Here is a 20489-nt window from a genome sequence, read left to right as displayed (position 1 = left end):
TCAGGCGTGGTTTGGCAGGCTGGAGTGTTGTGGGGATCCAACTACAGCAACCTGAGGCTGACAGCTTTGTGGAAGCAGCCACTTAAACAACTGAGCTAAAGCCAGGCCCCAAGACAAATATTTTTTTCTTAATAATTTGTAGCTTTTTTTTAATACTGTGCTTTAATGAGACATTTTCTGTGGATTTGGCAGTCGAGTATTCATTTATTCATTATAAAAATGAATGAAACAGTTGCTAATAGAAACTCAGAAGCGCTAAAAGAAAGTAATCTTAATAGCTGATTGTAATACAGCATAGGGATAAGTTAAAGGAGCACAGAGGAGGGAGTGGCTAATCAGTTGTGCTGAAGTTGGAGGTGTCAGTAGGTGAGTCTTGAAAGATGACTTGAGCTTTATCAGGCAGAGTAGCAAGAGAGTCTCTTTGTACAAAAGGAAAGCAGGGCAAGGCACACAGTGTGACTGAGGAATAATTAAGTTCAGGGTGCCCAAAGCAAGAGGGGGTGTCGGAGCACAACTCTGGGGAGAAGAATGTTGGGGCCATACCGGAGAAAAGTTAAACAATTCCAGAAAATTGAAAGAAGGAAAAGAAATGACGCATGATACTACTAAGCAAAATGAATCATTTCTTAATTTGTATACATTCCTTTTCAGTTCTGTACTTGTAAAAGTGACACCAGCTTAATACGGCATGGTGGTGCACACCTGTAACCCAGTGTGTGGGAGTTCGGGCAGAAAGGAGGCTCACCACAAGTGAGCCCAGGGTGGGCTGTGTTGGGACCACACTCAAGGACACAGCAAGAGCCTGTCTTTAAAAAAATAGCACCTGCTCAAAACCAAATAATTTGTTTGCCCACAGCACTAGGGATTAAACCTAGAGCTTCACATATGTAGTCAAGCTGTCTACCACTGAACAACAGAACAACATCCCCAGCCCTTTTTTTAAAATTTTGAAACAGGATCTTACTCAATAGGTCTCAAACTTGCAATCCTGCCTCCCACGGTGTAAGGACTACAGGCATGCGCTACGGTGCCCAGCTTTAAAAGCAAGTCCTAAATACAGAAAAACACAGAAACAAGTGGTCCATTGCCTCTCACTTGGAAAAAATCATTCTTTTTAATTTTTCATAATTGGTCAAGGCAATTATATAGTTTAATTGATCAAGCCGTTAAACTATTTCTATGGATAGCAGGAAGCCACAGATGCCTTTAGGCAAGGAAATCACATAGTGAGATTTGTTCTGAAGAAGACATTACAGAAGCAATGTGGAAGCTGAACAAGTATAAGGGGCAGGAGACCAAAGTAGATATCCATGACAATCCATTTCCTGTTCATTTTTATTCTTTGAGGTTTGGACAAAGAAACCTGTTTGATCCCGGCGGTGCAGGAGCCAAAGTTTCCCCAGAACTACAATCTTGTAACAGAGAACCTTGCCCTGACAGAGTACACCTTGTACTTGGGATTTCACAGGTAACTCCTCTGATGTCATTGGGAAAGAACTATTTAGTTGTTTGACAACCAGAAGGTTAAATGTGAGTCTTAGAGATTTGTTTTAAAGGCACATACTAGCATCTAGTGGGGAAAGGGTATAGTATGTATTTATTTGTGTTTACATGAATCAGCTTTGTCCAAGTTAATTTTTTTTTTTTTTCACATGCTAACTTTTAAAATTAAGTTAGGGGGTCAGGGAAATGGCTCAGTGGAATAAGGACTTCCCTGGCAAGCGCAAGGGCCTGAGTTCAATCCCCGGTTCTGTCAAAAAAAAAAAAAAAAAAAATTAAGTTAATATTTTTCTGCTGAGTGTGGTGGTACAGGCCTGTAATCTAGCACTCAGGAGGCTGAAACAAGAAAACTGCTACTAATTTAAGGCTAGCCTGAACTACATAGTAGCAAGACTGTTTCTTTTTTCTTTGGGGGGGAAAGGGAAGCAGGGTAGTACAGGAAATCGAACTCAGGACCTCATGCTTGCCAGGCAGGCACTGCACCACTGAGCTATAGCCCCAGCCCTAGACCCTATTTCAAAATGCAAAAGACAAAAAAAAATTATTTTTAACTTTTCTTTATACTTTACAAATTTTAAAGTCACTACTTTCTTGTCATCTGGAAACAATTATTTTCATTTTATATTTCACTTTGTAGTCTTGAATTATCATTACTTCTGATGAAAAAACACCAAGTACCACTCTGTAGTAATAGAAAAAAATTGGCAAAAGGGGCCGGGGAGATGACTCAGTAGAGTAAGTGCTTCCCTGGCAAGCGCAAGGGCCTGAGTTCAATCCCCGGTTCCTAAAAAAAAAAAAAAATGGCAAAAGTTAACAAAATATTGACAAGGGATTTCAGTAAGACTGATACAACCGCCCTTTTGGCTCTCTGAGCAGCACCATGGCGGTAGGCAAGAACAAGCGCCTTACGAAAGGTGGCAAAAAAGGAGCCAAGAAGAAAGTGGTTGATCCATTTTCTAAAAAAGACTGGTATGATGTGAAGGCTCCGGCTATGTTCAACATAAGGAATATTGGAAAAACACTCGTCACCAGAACCCAAGGAACCAAAATTGCATCTGATGGGCTCAAAGGTCGTGTGTTTGAAGTGAGCCTTGCTGACCTGCAGAATGATGAAGTTGCCTTTAGAAAATTCAAGCTAATTACTGAAGATGTTCAGGGCAAAAACTGCCTGACTAACTTCCATGGCATGGACCTCACCCGGGACAAAATGTGTTCCATGGTCAAAAAATGGCAGACCATGATCGAAGCTCATGTTGATGTCAAGACTACCGATGGTTATTTGCTTCGACTGTTCTGTGTTGGCTTTACTAAAAAACGCAACAATCAGATACGGAAGACCTCTTACGCTCAGCACCAGCAGGTCCGCCAGATCCGGAAGAAGATGATGGAAATCATGACCCGGGAGGTGCAGACAAATGACTTGAAGGAAGTGGTCAATAAACTGATTCCAGACAGTATTGGGAAAGACATAGAAAAGGCTTGCCAATCTATCTACCCTCTTCATGATGTCTTCGTCAGAAAAGTAAAAGTGCTGAAGAAGCCCAAGTTTGAATTGGGAAAACTCATGGAGCTTCATGGTGAAGGTAGCAGCTCTGGAAAGGCTACTGGAGATGAGACTGGAGCTAAAGTTGAATGAGCTGATGGATATGAACCACCAGTCAAGAGTCCGTTTAAGATCCAGATTTTTAATAGTGATAAATAAAGTTCTATTTGTGAAAAAAAAAAAAAAAAAAAAAAAGACTGATACAACCATGAAAATTCTGTGTATTTAAAAAGGATTCTAGAGTGAAGATTTGAGAACTAAAGTGTGTGGCTTCCAAAAAGGAGCTTACTTTTGACTAGCCACATGTCATTCTACAATTCTTTTTCTTTTATTTAACGTGACTATAAATAAGGGAATAAATAGCAGCTCGTAATTTGGGTTTACAGCAAGAGTTTATTTGGAACTAGCAATTCTTAAAGCTTTCTCAGGATACTTGAATTAACACAGGGCATTTTTAAAACTCAGCAAATTACTGGAAAAATGAAGTTCAGCATGTGCTTAGCTTGCCTAATGATACCGAATCAGACACAAAAATGAATGTCACTTCTTTGCTAGTAGCCATCCCTAGACATTAGGACCAGAAATTATTTTGCATTGTACACATAGAACCAATCATCCATACCTTTAAATTAGGCCTTCTTTTCAGAAGAAAAATGTTTGGGTGAACTTTTGTAAAAAGTACTGTATAATTTTTTTTTTCTTTTGGCGGAACCAGGGATTGAACTCAGGCCCTTGCACTTGCCAGGGAAGTGCTTATTCCACTGAGCTGTCTCCTCGGCCCCCAAAATGATGTAATTTTACATTTAACAATAGAGAACTAGAGCTGCACTTGGGTTGCATCCCAGCTGGTAACCGTCTTCCATGCAGTTGTACTAACTATTAAAAGACCAACCATCCGCATAACCCACAAAAGCAGAATCATTACACTTGGGTCCTGTAAAACTGCCCCACTCAGCTTCTTATACTTTCCCAATATTGTATTTATTTTATGTAATAACAGCTCACTCCACATCCCACTCGACAAGCTATGGTACATTTCAACTGAAGGCTATTAACTCTTTGTCATTAGCTTCACTTGTCTCGAATACTTGGTACCATTTCCTAGGCCTATATACCTTGCCTCTTATCTTGTCAGTAACTTTCATGAGTGCCTTGTGTGTCATTATGACTGCAGCTCCCTATATTCCCAAAGAGCATTCCAGAGGTTTGTATACATGGAGGTTTGTTTTTCTGGAATGGTCTTTACTAGACTATTCCCATATAAGCCTCCCTGACCCAGTCTCTTCTGCTTTCTTGGGGGCAGGTTGCATGATCAGATGGTAAAAATCAACCAAAATCTGCATCGGCTGCAGGTTGCCTGGCGGGATGCTCAGCAGAGTTCTAGCCCTGCTGCTGACAATCTCCGTGAGCAGTTTGAACGACTGATGACCATCTATCTTTCTACCAAGACGGCCATGACTGAGCCACAGATGCTACAAAACTGCCTAAATTTACAGGTGTCCATGGCTGTTCTTCTGGTTCAGCTGGCCATAGGCAATGAGGGCTCACAGCCAGTAGAACTAACTTTTCCTTTGCCAGATGGCTACAGCTCTTTGGCTTATGTGCCAGGTAAGCAGGCTCTCCCTTGGGACCTTTCTATTTATAGCAAGCTAAGTTTAACTGGGTCACTTTGGAAGTTTAAGCTTCAAAATACTTTTCCTTATCATTCAGTTACTCTTGGAGGAACAGTTCCAATTTGTAAATACCTACTGGTCAGAGTAAGAGGGGACTAACAACACGTTCCTCACCCTTGGATCTCTCCTGCCCTGTATATCAGGAAATAGTCTTTGAGAAACTAAATGCAGGCAGGGTTTTCATGGCTATTAGTTTCTGTCATTAATATTGTGTGTTTTTCAACTTACAAATTTGTCTGTCTAACATGTCCCTGTGGTTTTTCTAGAAAAAAAATTATCTGTCAGTTAACACAGAAGGAAAATAGTGTGTATGTATGTATGTCAGTGAGGGGTCAGCAGATACAAGTCAGCTTAATTTTCTTTTCTTTTTCTTTCTCCCTATGTAGTTCAGGGTGGTCTTGAATTTATTATGTAACCCAGGCTGGCTTCAAATTTATGGTACTCTCTTGCCTCAGCTTCTAGAGTGCTGGGAGTACAGGTGTGTGCCCCCACACCTGTCAGGTTAAGTGTACTTGATCACTGTATTGGTCAAATACAGCTGTTGAAGAAACAAACTGTATTATACATGTATGAACTCCCTAAGATGATTGTAAAATGCATTTACTAATGAGATGTAATACATTGCTGTTGAACAAATTACTCCCAAATAAGCAGGTTAAAACAACAAACATGGCTGAGTGTGGTAATACATGCCTGTAATCTCAGCGGTCTGGGAGCTGAGGCAGAAGGATCTTAAGTTTAAGCCCAGCCTGGGCAACTTAGGAATTTAGCAAGACGCTGTCTCAGAATAGAAATATGAAAACAGAGCAAGTGATGTAGTCAGTATATAACCCTGGATTCAGTCCCCAGTACTGAAGGAAAAAATGAAAAGGTCTTGCATAGAATCCATTTGTCCGGAATCCATCCAGGTGCACTCAGTTTCATGGTTCTGATTTGGAGGACCTCACATGGTTGCAGCCACACTGCATGAGGGGCCTAGGGATCTGGGGGCTCAACTAGGCTGAAGGATCCAGTCAGGCCAGTCATATGGTTGTTGACAGGCCTCCGTTTGGGCCAGCAGTCTCCTTTCCACATCCCATGCATCCTTCCTTAGCTCTGCTCATGCTGTAGCTGTGGCTGCCCCCAGAACAGAACCAAAATGGAAGCTGTTAGCTTTTATATCTAGTCTTAGGAATGATGCACTATCTCTACTGCTGTATGCTTCAGGATGTGTCTTCTGCCCAGGAAGAATCCAGGAAGGCCTGCACAAAGGCATGAAAACCAAGAGATGAGACTACCATGGGGACAAGCCCAGAGGCTGGCTGCCATAGTCATCAGATGTCACAATTGCAATTAACAATTCTGCAGACATGGGAAGGTTTTAAATTTAAATGATAGCTGACCTTGAGGTTAGAAATCAGTATATCAGTGTGTTAGGTTATTATGGCCCATATATTTACTTGGATAATATAAAACTTCAAGCCAAGCATGGTAATCCAGCATTCTAGGAGGCTGAGGCAAAAGGATTGCAAGTTTGAACAGTGTGGGGAATTTAGCAGTTTAACAAGACCCTGTCCTAAAACATTAAAACAGAGCTGAGAAGATAGCTCAGTGTTAAGTCCCTTGCTGCAAGAAGTAAAAATAAATAAAAACTACGAATGAGTGAGTGACATTTGAAGGAGAGCCTACATTCATGAGATTATCACCATCCCTAGTCTTACAAGACCTTTGGGTTTTGGATTTTTTTTTAACATTTATTAAGTTACATGAAAGAGAAGTATTTAAATATCTAGTATGAATAGACAGTTATTTGACTGATTCCATTGAACCTTTTATTTTTCAGAGTTTTTTGCAGATAACTTGGGTGATTTCCTCATTTTTCTCCGCCGCTTTGCTGACGATATCTTGGAGACATCAGCAGATTCCCTGGAGCACGTCCTTCACTTTATCACCATTTTCACTGGAAGCATAGAAAGGTGATGTGCTAAAAGCTGATCTCTGTCACTGTTTAGAGCTGCATAAGTTCAGAAGATTTCAAAACCGAGAAATAAGCCTGACTCATAAAAGGTTGTCTTGAGAAGTTCAGTTGACATTGATGAATCATCTGACCATCTGTGGGTAGCCAAGAGTCTCTCTTTTGAGAGGCATTTGAACCTACATGAGGTACCTGATGGGATTTCCATTGCTGGTTAAAATAGATCCCATAATTCCAGAAGCTCTATAGAGGCAGCCAGCATTAATGCTCTTCTTTTAATTCTATGGTAACAGTGCTTGCTCCTGCTGTTCTGAGTTGGATGATCAGTAAACTGAATCAAATCTTTCTCTTCTTTCTAGCCCTCTCCTCAAAAGGAAGGTACCGTGGTCTTTAGAATTGCTTCCCTATTTTTTTGTTGCATAGGCCAAAGGAAACAATCCTATGTACAAAAGTGCATATTTACTATGCAGTTAACAACAACAATCTACAATTCCTTGAGCCACATTAACAAAAAATAGGTAGAAATCAACCCTTCACTGAGCACAGCAGACCTAAGCAGAAATGTAATTAGGCACACACAATGTGCATTTGTAGATAATGTAATTACAAACTGATCTTTATCCCCTGAAAGTTTGGGAAGGCAGATTTATGTAAGGTGAACATGTGAGAAAATAGCATGCAGGAAATAATGCATGATAGAGAAGAAAATTGATTAAGCATTAGATAAAAAACTTAAGTGCTTACCCTCATACTGGCTAAGCTGCCCCCTCAAGTGTTAAATGAGTACCCTGCATCACCCCATACTGACAAGACTTAAAACTGCAGCAGGGTATTGGAGTCTTCTGGTAGAAAGAACAGAACACTAAATTGAGTCAGGTTTACCTCCTCATCTTGCTTTCTGCTCTTTTTGCAGAATGAAGAATCCACACCTAAGAGCCAAACTCGCTGAGGTGTTGGAAGCAGTGATGCCTCACCTGGATCAGACCCCAAATCCCTTGATGTCCAGTGTGTTCCACCGGAAGCGTGTGTTCTGTAACTTTCCCTATGCACCCCAGCTTGCAGAAGCTCTAATCAAAGTTTTTGTGGACATTGAGTTTACAGGTAAAACAGTCATCCAGCCAGGCCCAGATGTGAGAAGCTACTGTCACTGGAGTTTCATAGCTTGATCACTTTTTGAATGTCAGTGAACTGCCAAAGCCATCATTTATTGAATATCCACTATGTGCCACATCGATGATGTTTTGTTTTGAGGTTTTTGGGGGGCTTTGTTTCCAATACTGAGGACTGAATCCAGGGTCTTCCTTACTGATTGGCCCAATTCCAGGCCTTTAGAAACTCCTAGGGAAGAGTTTACCAGTAACTTTGATAAATTCTAAATAGAAGAAAATGACTAAACCTAGATAGAAGCTTCTGCTCATTCTCTAATAGGTTGCGTTTGCTGGTCTCTCACTCTTCCCTTACTCCAGGAGACCCCCATCAATTTGAACAAAAATTTAATTACCGCCGCCCCATGTATCCCATCCTAAGGTACATGTGGGGGACAGAGTCCTATCGGGAGAGTATTAAGGTGAGAGAATTTTTGTTGAAATCAGTTACTTAAGGTAAGTCCCAGCACATGGTGATTCCATCCTAAAAGTTTTCTCTTCTTTCAGGATTTGGCTGACTATGCCTCTAAGAATTTAGAAGCCATGAATCCCCCACTTTTCCTCCGCTTTCTTAACTTGCTAATGAATGATGCCATCTTCCTTTTGGATGAAGCCATACAGGTTTAAAAAAAATTTTTTTAACTGCTTCCATACCAGCAAATCACCATCAGTGCATACCTTTGCTGTTAGAGCAATTCTTATGCCCCTAGTACCAGCCTAAAGCAAAACTGTCTGAATAGTAGTATGTCTACAGGTTTGCCACTACAGAGCTTTCTAGGTTAGTGTTCTGTTAGAGATCAAAGGTTGTCAAGGCTGCAGGGGCGAGGATGGGTTTTTTGACAGAATTAAAAAGGTAATGTGATAAAGGTAGACGAAGGTGTGCCATCAGGAGTCATCAGGCCAGTATCAGAGAAAGCAAGAGATCTTATTTTTGGTCATTGTCCCCTGTTTTGTCCCATGTTTACACATCAGTAACAGGCTCACTAAAACAGTGATTTTTCAATCTTCCCTCATACTCTGAAAAAAAAGAGAAGATTCTGACTTTTTGCATTGCTACTTAAGCCTCTGGATTTTTATATATACAAAGACAAAATCATCATTGTTCATCTATCTGCTGCCCCCTAACCTTAGCTTTATAGTAAAACATGGACTTTACAAAGTGTGAAATGCAGCTGGGTATCTGTCAGCTCTTGCAGTGCTTTTCTTAGCCATTCTTTATGGAGCGACTTTTATTGTTTCTATAAAGACTTACGAGTGCCTACCATATATCACAGAACTTCCCTGTGATGAGTGTAAGCTAGAGCGGTGACAGTACTGCAGCAGGAAAATCTTGAGTGTAGGGCCGGGGAAATGGCTCAGTGGAATAAGCGCTTTCCTGGCAAGCGCAAGGGCCTGAGTTCAATCCCCAGTTCCACAAAAAAAGAAAATCATGTAGCCATTGGAGGCTGAGGAGCTCCTCTTCCTGATAAGCAGTGCCCAAGCAACCTGTGCTTGGCTTGTGAGAAGGTTTACCTTCATGCCCTTTGCATAATCCTGCATGCTAAAGAAAATTTGACCAGGACCTGTTATAAATACACTTTTACGCAGGAGCAGTGTGATGTAAGAGTGAAGCAGGTGGCATTTTTATAAGACTCTTTAATTTATTGTTTGCTGTAATAGGATGATGAAAGGGTTTTCAATAATTACAGTTCACCTTCCAGATGTCTTACATATTTGATGGAGCTTTCATTTTTGGTAGGCATTTTTTTTTTTGTCTTTCAGGAAGGATTTAGTTTTTCACTGTAGCCTGTTTCTTTTTTGGCCTGGGTTTCATATATTATACCATTATTCTTCTATTTCCTAATAGAATACTGTTTCACTACTTGTGAATCTACTACTTTCTATTTCTATATAAAGGAACAATTTTCTTTCCAAAAATTCTCTTTAAGCTTTATTCCTGTGCTGACAAATAAAAGTTCTTATCTCTTTTATTGTCCCTAGTTTTTCCCAGCTTAGTCAGCTCGATCTTAAAACCTGTTAAATATCATGTACCTTCTACTATACTTTTCTGATGCATCTCACCTATGGTTTCTGCAGTATTTGAGCAAGATAAAAATTCAGCAAATCGAGAAGGACCGAGGTGAATGGGATGGTCTGACCCCTGAAGCCCGCCGAGAGAAAGAGGCTGGCTTACAGATGTTTGGGCAGCTGGCACGCTTCCATAATATCATGTCCAATGAAACAATTGGTACCCTTGCCTTCCTAACATCAGGTAAGAAAAGAGAGCCCAGTTACCCCAAAAGATATAGTAGACAAATCTGCTGTTCTTGGGGCATCGACCTCACTGAGCCTAAGGATTCAGACTGATAAGTGTCCTCCACATCAAAAAGGGAAATAAGTCATGAGAAAAGTTTCACAGAGAATGATGGTGTCCGCTGTTGGCAGCGCAGTGTAAATTGGTAACACTGTTGATTGCTTTGTTTTTTGCATTCTTCCTTCCTTTTTTTTTTTTTTTTTTGGTCTTTTCGAGACAGAGTCTTGCTGTGTAGTTGAGGCTGGCCTTGTGCATACTTTGTAGTCCTGGCTGTTCTTGAACTCATGACAGTCATCCTGACTCAGCTTCCCAAGTGCTGGGATCACAGATGTGCGCCACCACACCCAGCCCCATAGTTGGTTTCTTGAGGAAGCTGACTCACTGATAGAGCACATGCTTAACATGCAGGAAACTCTGAGTTCAATCCCCAGTGTCAATAACAACAAAACATTTTATGAGAATGTTGGCCATGAGGCCAAGGACATAGCTTAGTGGCGTAAGCACCTACCTGGAAAATGCAAGGTGCTGAGTTTGATTCCCAGAACCAGAGGGAAAGGAAAGAAAGAATAATTTGTTCCCAGCACTTGGGAGGCAAAGGCAGAAGAATCAATGCAAATTCAAGGCCAGCCTGGGCTACAAAGTGAGATCAAGGCCAGCCTGAACTGCAAAAAACAAAAAAAGAAACAATTATTTTAAAGAGGGGCTGGGGAGATGGCTCAGTAGAATAAGCGCTTCCCTGGCAAGCACAAGGGCCTGAGTTTAATCCCCAGTTCTGCCAAAAAATAAAAAAGTTTTACCTGGCTTGCCAAGCCAGCCCTGCCTCCGGGGCATGCTGAGATGGCAATTGAGACTGGGCATGGTGGTACACATCTGTAATCCCAGCACTTGGAAGGCTGTAAACAGGAGGATCACTACGAGTCCGATCTATGCAGTGAGACCCTGTACACCCTGTCCTAAATACAAAATAAAAAACCAACAAAGATCTTTGGATATTGAAAATTTACCTTGGGGCTTAGGAGATAGCTCAGTGGAATAAGCACTTCCCTGGCAAGCGCAAGGGCCTGAGTTCAATCCCCAGTTCCGCAAATAAATAAATAAATAAAAATAAAATTAAAAAGAAAATTTACCGTAAAACTAGAAGGATTAGAACAATAAATGCAAGGAACTCTTCCATGAAAAAAAGAAAAAGGAAAGGTAAAAATATAAATAATCAAGGACCTGAGGTCAGTCCCCACTTCTGCAAAAAATCAAATTAGGAAGTCATAAAAGAGGAAAATGTAGGAAAGGAAAACATCATACCCAAGAATTAAGATAACCTGTAAATTGAAAGGGCCTGTCACAAAATTTTTTTAAAAACCCACTCTATGGAACATCATTGTGAAATTTTAGGAAATTGTGGTAAAGAAAAGACCTTAAAGAATCCCTGAGGAAAGTCAGGAGATGCACTGTGATTTAACAATCAAAGTGGCAAGCCAGGTATGGTGGTACATTCCTATAATCCTAGCACTTGGGAGGCCATGTGTTCAGGGCCTCCCAACATAGTCAGTTCAAGGCCAGCCTGGGATACATAGTGAGATGCACTCTCAAAGCATTTGGGGAAGAATCTAAATGGCTTTGAATTTTCAACAGTGACATTTGAAGCTGGGATAGATTTCTGAGGAAAAATTTTTTTTTCAGTCTATAATCTAATAACTAGGTGAACTACAAATTCTGGTTTGTTTGGGGTTTTTTCCTGTATTTTTAGGGAAGGCTCTACAGGGTGTTCAGCGTCTCGCTAGTAGACCGGACTTGCGGTGATCCTCCTGTTTACAGCCTCCCAAGTGCTGGGATTACAGGTGTGCACCACCATGCCCAGTCTCAGTTGCCATCTCAGTGTGCCCTGGGGGTGGGGCAGCATGGCAGGCCCCAGGGATCAAACCCCATGTCCCTGTGCCTGCTTACAGGCACTTTAATCCACTCAGGTATTTGGCTGGCCCTTCAAATTCTGCTTTTGTTTTTCTTTTTTTTTTTTTTAATTTTTATTTTATTGAGAAACAAATATCAATGAGACACTTTCCAAGCTGATTAATAGGACATTTTCAATAATTAATATATTGCACATTGTTATCTTCTCAGCGGTCATCCACAGCACAAGAAACAGCCAGGACATCCTGTCTAAACACTACTACTACAGATCTTCCTCTCATCGAACCAAGCGAAAGCAGCCATACGTCTATCCTAATTATTCTGTATATACAAAATTGTTCTTCCTCTGTATCCCCCCTCTCCAGTCCTGTCAGACATGGATATTTTATTGGCATCTAAATATTATAGGTGCTTGAATTCAGCAAAACAATCCAACACAGTCAAGTAGTCTACAACAGTAATGGGTTATCCACAGAAGTTGTTGACTAGAGCCTTTTACAGCACAGCATATTAATATGGCTTTACTTTATATACCTTGTTTTTGTTCTTTTCTGCTGGATGACTAAGACCAAGATAAAGCAAGACCTACAAAACAAGAAATGTAACTTTTGTATCTGATAAGGTCAGTCAAGTACCCTCAGGATTTATCCTGTAATCCTGTACTGTACTTTGTAGATCCTTTGTCAGTGTCAGCCATGTGGATGAGTCACGGCCAGTTCTTGACCATTTTGCTCTCTGTGAAAGCCTGATAGAAAGTTTTCTCTCCGTGTGACTCTCCTTAGGCACACTATACATCATCAATCACATTCCTCTGTGGCTCCATAATCTCCTTGATCAGAAAATTTGGGGCACAACTGAGTTACATGATGTCACAGTACAGGTTCTTCTATGTCCTCAGTCTTCACTGAACTTGAAAAGCTAGGGCCAAAATGTTGGCAGACCTTGCAGCCCTTCCTTTTCTCCAACTTTTGATCTGCAAACTTAGGTTGTTAACCCTCCAGAAGAGAAGCTTATTATTACCCTGCAACATATGCAGTTTGGTTTACCCTAACTATCTGTCTAAGTATCGAACATCTTAGGCATAACGTGGAACAGTTATCTTCCATCAAGTATTGATGTGTTGAAATTTAAGTCCTTACAGACTATGAAGAAAAAAAATTTAAAAATAGGAATAGAGGGCCGGGGAGATGGCTCAGTAGGATAAGCGCTTGACTGGCAAACGCAAGGATCTGAGTTCAATCCCCGGTTCCACCAAAAAAAAAGGAATAAACACATATTTTTACATAGAAATTTAGAAATCTAACCGTATACAGCATTGTAGCAGGACAGTCCTGTGACATTTGTCTTTTCTTGTGTCTTTTTTTTTTTTTTTTCATTTACCCATTTTAAAAAAGAAAAAAAAAATTGTGAGACAGTATGGTAATAATTGGTATGTCATGACAAGAAGTATGTATTTAGAAGACCAGAATGACAGGCATTCCAAGTGTGTCCCTTCTATTACACATTGCTATCTTCAGTGCAGTTGCTTGGTTCACAGGTATCAGCATATATAGTTATTCAGGTTGAGAATCCTACCAACTAACTGCCAGCTTCAAAAACCTGCTGTTGTTTCTCAGGATCATTGCGTTGACCATCTCGTGCATACAAGTGTATGGCTTTGTCCCTGTCCTGTTTCCCAGCTTTTCTCCTTACCCTCTCCTCGTTGTCCAGTCCTCAAGTTCTAGCTTTCCTTTTAGTTGTATCATACCTTTCTATTTGTATTTCTTCTTTTGATTTCTTATACTAGGGAGACTATACGATATTTACACATGTGGGTCTGGTTTATTTCACTTAGGAGTATATCTTCAAGTGGCATCCACTCAAATATAAATGCTTCAAGTTTATCATTCTTTATAGCTGAGTAATACTCCATTGTATAAAAAATACCACATCTTTTTCAACCATTCCTCACGTGATAGGCATCTTGGTTGTTTCCAAGATTTGGCTATCACAAATTGTGCTGCTATAAACATAGGTACACATACATCACTATGATATGATGTATTCAGTTCCTCCAGGAAAATTTCCAGTAGGGGGATAGCTGGTTTGAATGGGATTTCCAGTCCTAGTTTCTTAAGGAGTCTCCACACTGATTTCCATAACAGTTGCACCAGTCTACATTCCCACCAGCAGTGGAGAAGGGTTCCCTTTTCCCCACAACCTCTCCAACATTTGTTGTTGGTTGATTTGTTTATGGTAGCCATTCTTTCTGGGGTGAGATGGTATCTCAGTGTTTTAATTTGCATTTCATGGATAGCTAGTGATGTGGAGCATTTTTTCATATATTTATTCACTGCTTTAATTTCATCCTCTGAGAAGTGTGTTCATCTCGGATGTCCATTTCTGGATTGGGTCTTTAAATTTAGGGACCCTAATGTATTTTAGTTCTTTATAAATTCTACAGAGCAGACTTTTGTCTTGAGTGCTTATTAGTTAAGATTTATTCGAAATTTGTGGGTTGTCTTTTCACTTTGTTGGTAATTTCTTTTGACATGCAAAAACTTCTCAGTAAGAGTTGGTCCCAGTTGTCAGTTCTTTCAAGTGTTACCTGTGTGATTTGATTTTTGTTCATGAACTCTTTGCCTACCCTTATGTCTTCAAGAGTTCCTCCTACTTTCTCTTCCAGGAGATTTAGTGTTTCTGTTTTAATGTTTAGATCTTTAATCCATTTTGACTTTAGTTTAGTGCATGGTGATAGACCTGGGTCAAGTTTCAGTTTTTGGCATGTAGAGAGCCAGTTTTTCCAGCACCATTTGTTAAAGGGGCTATCTTTCTTCCAGTAAGTATGTTTGGCCCCTTTGTTGAAGATTGGGTGGCTGAGTGTGTTCCTAGAGGCCTCTGCATCTTTTGATCTATTCCATTGATCCTCAGGTATATTTTGTTGCCAATACCATGTTGCTTTTATCACAGTAGCTTTGTAGTATAATTTCAAGTCAGGAATTGTAATGCCTCCTGCCTTGTCTTTGTTGGCCAGGATTGCCTTTGCTATTCTAGGTCTTTTTCTGCTTCCAAATAAATTTTACGAACGATTTCTCTAGGTCTGGGAGGTATGTTGGTGGTAGTTTGATAGGGATTGCATTAAATCTGTACAATAATGTTGGGAGTATGGCCATTTTCACAATGTTGGTTCTTCCTATCCAGGAGCAGGGATTATCTTTCCATTTTCTGAAATCCTTTACGATCTCTTTTTTCAGAGTACTGTAATTTTCCGTGAAAAGATCTTTGACTTCTTTGGTTAAGTGAATTCCAAGGTATTTCATTTTCCACGATGCTATTGTAAAAGGTATTGTTTCTCTAATTTCCCTCTCAGTGTGTTTGTTATCTGTGTAGAGGAATGCTATTGACTTTTGAGTATTGACTTTATGTCCTGCTATGCTACTGAATTTGTGTATCAATTCTAGTAGCTTCTTGATGGAATTTTTTGGGTCAAATTCTGCTTTTGAAAATAAAATATATTGTTTTCTTAGCAGATTAACTTCCTGTGTATCTTTAAGGAGTGTACAAGGATGGCTCAAAGCAGATTCCCAAAATGAAGATACAGTGACCTGTATGACCACTCCCCGTTTGGAATAAAGGATAGAAACTTCTAAGAAAGAATGTTTCCAAAAATTACAAAATAGCCAGGAATGACCACATTGCAGACTTACAATTCTGTTGGGAGAGTTTGAAAGGATTTAGTGATATGTACTAAATCAATATAACAGCATGGTGGTACACCCCTGTAACACCAGCATTCAGGAGACTGAGGTAGGAGGATCATTCAGCATTCAAGACCAGCCTGGGCTACAAAGTTAGCTCAAGGCCAGCCTGAACTACATAGCAAGACTCCCCTCTCAAAAAGAAGAATGATACCAATACCACATGGTAATGCTATGAATATTTACATAATCTTGGGAATTTTTCTTTTTTTTTCTCTTTTGATACCAGGAATAGATCTCACCTGGGCTAGGGAAACAGCTCAGCAGCATAAGCACCTGCCTAGCAAGTGCAAGGTCCTGAGTTCAATCCCCAGTACCACACATAAGAAAAGAACTCTTCACCGCACATTTGCCAGGCAAGCCCTGTGCTGCTGAGCTGTATCTCCAGCCCTAATCTTAATGATACAAACTTAAATTGTTGAGCCAAAAATTCAGGTATATTTTAGGAATTTCTATTTGGGAAAGCAAAATGGAGACAGGAAGAAAGCTGAATCTTCCTCTGTAGTGGCATCAATAGATAATGGCTAAAATTTTAAATCAAGAGCAGCAGTGAGTACTACTAAACGTAGCATGTATTTATTTATTTTATTTTTGGAGTTCATACTCTATGACCCGACCTAACAGTTCTTACAGATTTGTGGTGAAGAAATAATACGTCTGTAGAACATAAACAGGAATCTGTCCTTATCTTCAGGAAGTGTGTTCCAAGAATCCCCGTGGATGTCTATAATTACTGACAGTATAAAATCTGTATATACTATAAAATTAAAATTATAAATTAGGCACAGTGCTGGGTGCAGTAGCACGCACCTACAATCCCAGCACGCTGGAGGCTGAGGCAAGGAGGACTGCTACCAATTTGAGTCCAGCCTTGGCTATATAGGGAGTTCAAGGCCATCCTTAACTACGTAGCAAGACCCTGTCTTAAAAAAATTAATCATGGGGCCGGGGAGATGGCTCAGTAGAATAAGCACTTGCCTGGCAAGCGCAAGGGTATGAGTTCAATCCCCGGTTCCACCAAAAAAAAAAAAAAAATTAATTAATTTTAAAAATCAGGCATCATAAGGAATTAACAATAATTTACATAGATTTTAACAACACACCATGTGAATTTTTTTTTCTTATTAAAGATTTTCATCTTTTTTACTTAGAAGAAGCACTTTCTGGCTTTTCCTTAGCATATACAAATTGACAGAATCAATACTTTCTCAATTCAGAGCCATCACTGAGTAAAGTACAGGTCACTGTTGACTACCACAGTTCATCTGATGACCAAGAAACCTACTAACTGACTAATGGGCAGGTAATGTGTACAGCCTGCACGTGTAGACAAAGGGATTCACATGGAAGACTGGATGGAGCTGGACAGCTCTTGATTTCATCACACTATTCAGACCATGGTACAGTTTAAAACTTTGCAGTTGTGGGCCAGGGAGATAGCTCAGCAGCTTAAGTGCTTGCCTGGCAAACACATGGTCCTGAGTTTGATCCCTGGTACTGGGAAAAAAAGAAAGAAAAAAGAAAAAACTTAGCAGTTGTTCATGTAGAATTTTCTTTTTTTTAAAAAAAACATTTATTTATTTATTTTATGTGTGTGTGTGTGTGTGTGTGTGTGTGGCCAGCTCAGCCCACCAGGGGGTGGGGCTGGCTGGCATGTGGTGTTGGGGGATTGAACTGCAGTCCCTGTGCTTTGCCAAGCTTGTTCCAAGTAGGTGCTTTAGACCACTGAGCCATCTCGCCAGCCCAAATTTTCCTTTTTTCCTTCTTATTCATGATCCTCCTATCTCAGCCTCCATAGCACTGGGATTACAGGCATGCACCACCATGCCTGGTGTCTTGGCATGCCCAGGCTGCTGGGGCCAGCATGGCATGCAGTACTAGGGATCCACCTCAGGACCTTGCATTTGCTGGGCAGGCACTTATGCCACCAAGCTATCTCTCCAGCCCTAGAATTTTCCTTTCATCTGCATGCAGTGATATGTGCCTATAGTCCTAGCTGCTCAGAAGGGTAGAATTTTCCATCTGGCATTCTCCAGCCATGATTAACTGAAACTGTAGAAAGAGAAGCAGTCAATAAAGGAGGACTGTTGTACACATAAAGTTCATCAATAAGTAGGACAGGAAAGAAGGGAATGTGTCCAAAATGTACACCAGTAAAAACATGAAGGGGCCAGGGAGATAGCTCAGTGGAATAAGCGCTTCCCTGGCAAGTGCTAGGGCCTGAGTTCAATTCCCGGTTCCACCAAAAAAAAAAATTAAAATACCTCATAGTGTGGTCACCAACTAGAAAGTATGTGGCCATAATAAATGACATTAGTGTTTTATGTAGACCTTTCTGTGATGGTGAAAGTTCTCTAAATCTGGGCTCTTCGATGCTATACATAGCCCTTCATATCTCATTGATGAACGCTTGAAATACGGCTAGTGCAGTAATCATAGACCTTTTATTTTAGAACTTCCAGTGATAACATAGCGCACTGTGGCAGATGTGTCACTGCTAGGCTATTGCACCTGAAGAATTGAGTTCTTAGGATCCTTGTGAGTTTGAGGCCAGCCTGAACTACATAGCGAGACCCTGTCTAATTAATGTAAGTCAGGCACAGTTCCTGTAATCCCAAGACTCAGAAAGCTGAGGCAAGAGGATAGCCACAAGTTCAAGACCAGCCTGTGCTACATAGTGAGTTCCAGGGCAGCCTGAACTACAAAACAAGATTCTCTCAAAATTTAAAAAAAAAAATGAAATTTTAAAAGCATGTGGCCAGTGGCTACTACATTGAACAACACAGGAACACTTAACTAAGATGATATAAAATAGTTGGTAAAAAAGGTTATAGGATATATATAATAAAATTATTTTTGTTTTTAAGATATATATATATACATAAAATACACCCAGAAAATATAGACTAATATCTAGCAAAATATTAACAGTCTTTATTTCTGGGCAAGAATTTTTGAGTTTATTTCTATGTGGTACTGGGAATCCAATCCAGGGCCTTCACATTGAAGTACATATCTAATCCCGTGTCCCTCACCTCGCTTTTTTTTTTTTTTTTTTTTTTTTTTTTTTGTATTTTTAGGACAGGGTCTCATTACATGGATAGGACTCATAGTGATTTTCCTGTTTTCAGCCTCCCAAGTGCTGGGATTACAGGCATGCACCTCCATGCCTAGCCTCCGGGTTGCCCAGGGGGCAGGGCCAGCATGGCACACTGGGGATCAAACCCCTGCTGCTGTGCTTTGCCTAAGCAGATGCTTTAGTCTGCTGAGCTATTTGGCCAGCCCTTTTTTAAATTTTTAAATGGTCTCATTAAGCTGGTCAGGCTGGGTTTAGACTTGTAATCCTCCTATCTCAGCCTCCCAGAGTGTTGGGATTATAGGTATAATCCACAACCACCATGCCCAGTTTTCTTTTTGTTTCCTTTCCAGTGTTGTGCATCTGAACTTTCTGCAGTGAAAATATATTACTTATGTAATTGAAAAAAAAAAAAAAAAAAACAGTCCCAAGATCTCCAAGTAAACTAGACATCAATCAACAATTACAGTGGATTGAGTGTTCAGAAACTTTTTTTTTTCCAGAGATCAAATCCCTCTTCGTGCATCCGTTCCTAGCTGAGCGCATCATCTCCATGCTGAACTACTTCCTGCAGCACTTGGTTGGCCCCAAGATGGGCGCCTTAAAAGTGAAGGACTTCAGTGAATTTGACTTCAAACCCCAGCAGCTCGTATCAGATATCTGCACTATTTACCTAAATCTTGGGTATGTGAGATTGAAATCCACCAAATAAGAGGGTGTTCTCAGTTATTTTTCTCTTGTTGCTGGGAAAGGTTTATGTGACTCAGTTTGTAGAGGTTTCAGTCCATACTTGGCTGGTTCCAAGGCACAGTGCCACATGGTAGAGGGCAGCAGTTTATGGCAGCAGAAAACAGCAAAGAGTAAAGGGAGGAGTAGGTAACAGCGCATGTCTGTCTGTTTTATGTTGCATTCAGGCTGTCCAGCCCAGGTGTCTCACACCTGTAACCCCAGCATTGGATCATGAATTAATCACAAATCCTAGAAGCCACCCCAATGATTCCATGAAGCTTTGGGGAGACAACTAGACACCATAACAGAGAGGATGCTAGTGTTTTGATAACAATAACTGCTTGGCTGTTGTGTGGAAACCAGACAAATAGTCACTGACTGATGAAGGAGTTCCATAGTTTTGAATAGGGACATTTCGTAATATCTGTGGGACACTTTTCAGGATTTCCAACATTCTCCTTGACCTGTGCACATAAACTTTAATGGCTAAACTATTGTTTGGGAAAGTCATCTTAAAGCCATGGATGCTTGACAGACTCCTTCCTAGATAATCAGCAGTCTTTCTAGATGAAAATTCATGGCTTGTAAATGGCAACCTACTCAGTTTCTCTCTGTCTTGCTGATCTTCCAGGGATGAGGAGAATTTCTGTGCCACTGTACCCAAGGATGGACGTTCCTATTCTCCAACTCTCTTCGCACAGACAGTACGAGTCTTGAAAAAAATAAATAAGCCCGGGAATATGATAGTGGCTTTCAGCAACTTGGCAGAGAGAATAAAGGTAAGAGGGAAAAGAATTTGTTTTCATGTCCAATTAAAAAAAATCATTGTTGACTTTGCTGTACTACTTTTCTGCCCTATTTCAGGAAGATAAAGAACTCTGCCTTAAACTAAAAACGGGGTATTTCCTTGTCGGTCAGTAACAGGGACTTTTTA

General features: G+C 40.4%; 1 protein-coding gene across 3 annotated transcripts in view; it reads left to right on the top strand.

The window, feature by feature from the left end:
* Positions 1 to 20489, top strand: part of Ube4a (ubiquitination factor E4A) — a 40950-nt gene that overhangs the window by 16381 nt on the left and 4080 nt on the right. For all 3 annotated transcript variants that reach the window (XM_004636451.2, XM_023721096.1, XM_023721095.1), the window contains exons 10-18: positions 1348 to 1468; positions 4347 to 4651; positions 6539 to 6671; positions 7584 to 7771; positions 8137 to 8237; positions 8323 to 8436; positions 9892 to 10066; positions 19330 to 19510; positions 20187 to 20334. In XM_004636451.2, the coding sequence (XP_004636508.1) occupies positions 1348 to 1468; positions 4347 to 4651; positions 6539 to 6671; positions 7584 to 7771; positions 8137 to 8237; positions 8323 to 8436; positions 9892 to 10066; positions 19330 to 19510; positions 20187 to 20334 (1466 nt within the window). The remainder of the gene's footprint in view (positions 1 to 1347; positions 1469 to 4346; positions 4652 to 6538; positions 6672 to 7583; positions 7772 to 8136; positions 8238 to 8322; positions 8437 to 9891; positions 10067 to 19329; positions 19511 to 20186; positions 20335 to 20489) is intronic.

The sequence above is a fragment of the Octodon degus genome, unplaced genomic scaffold (assembly GCF_000260255.1).
Source record: "Octodon degus isolate 3935 unplaced genomic scaffold, OctDeg1.0 scaffold00080, whole genome shotgun sequence".
In the NCBI taxonomy this organism is placed as follows: domain Eukaryota; kingdom Metazoa; phylum Chordata; class Mammalia; order Rodentia; family Octodontidae; genus Octodon; species Octodon degus.
This window is presented reverse-complemented; position numbering and strand designations above follow the sequence as displayed.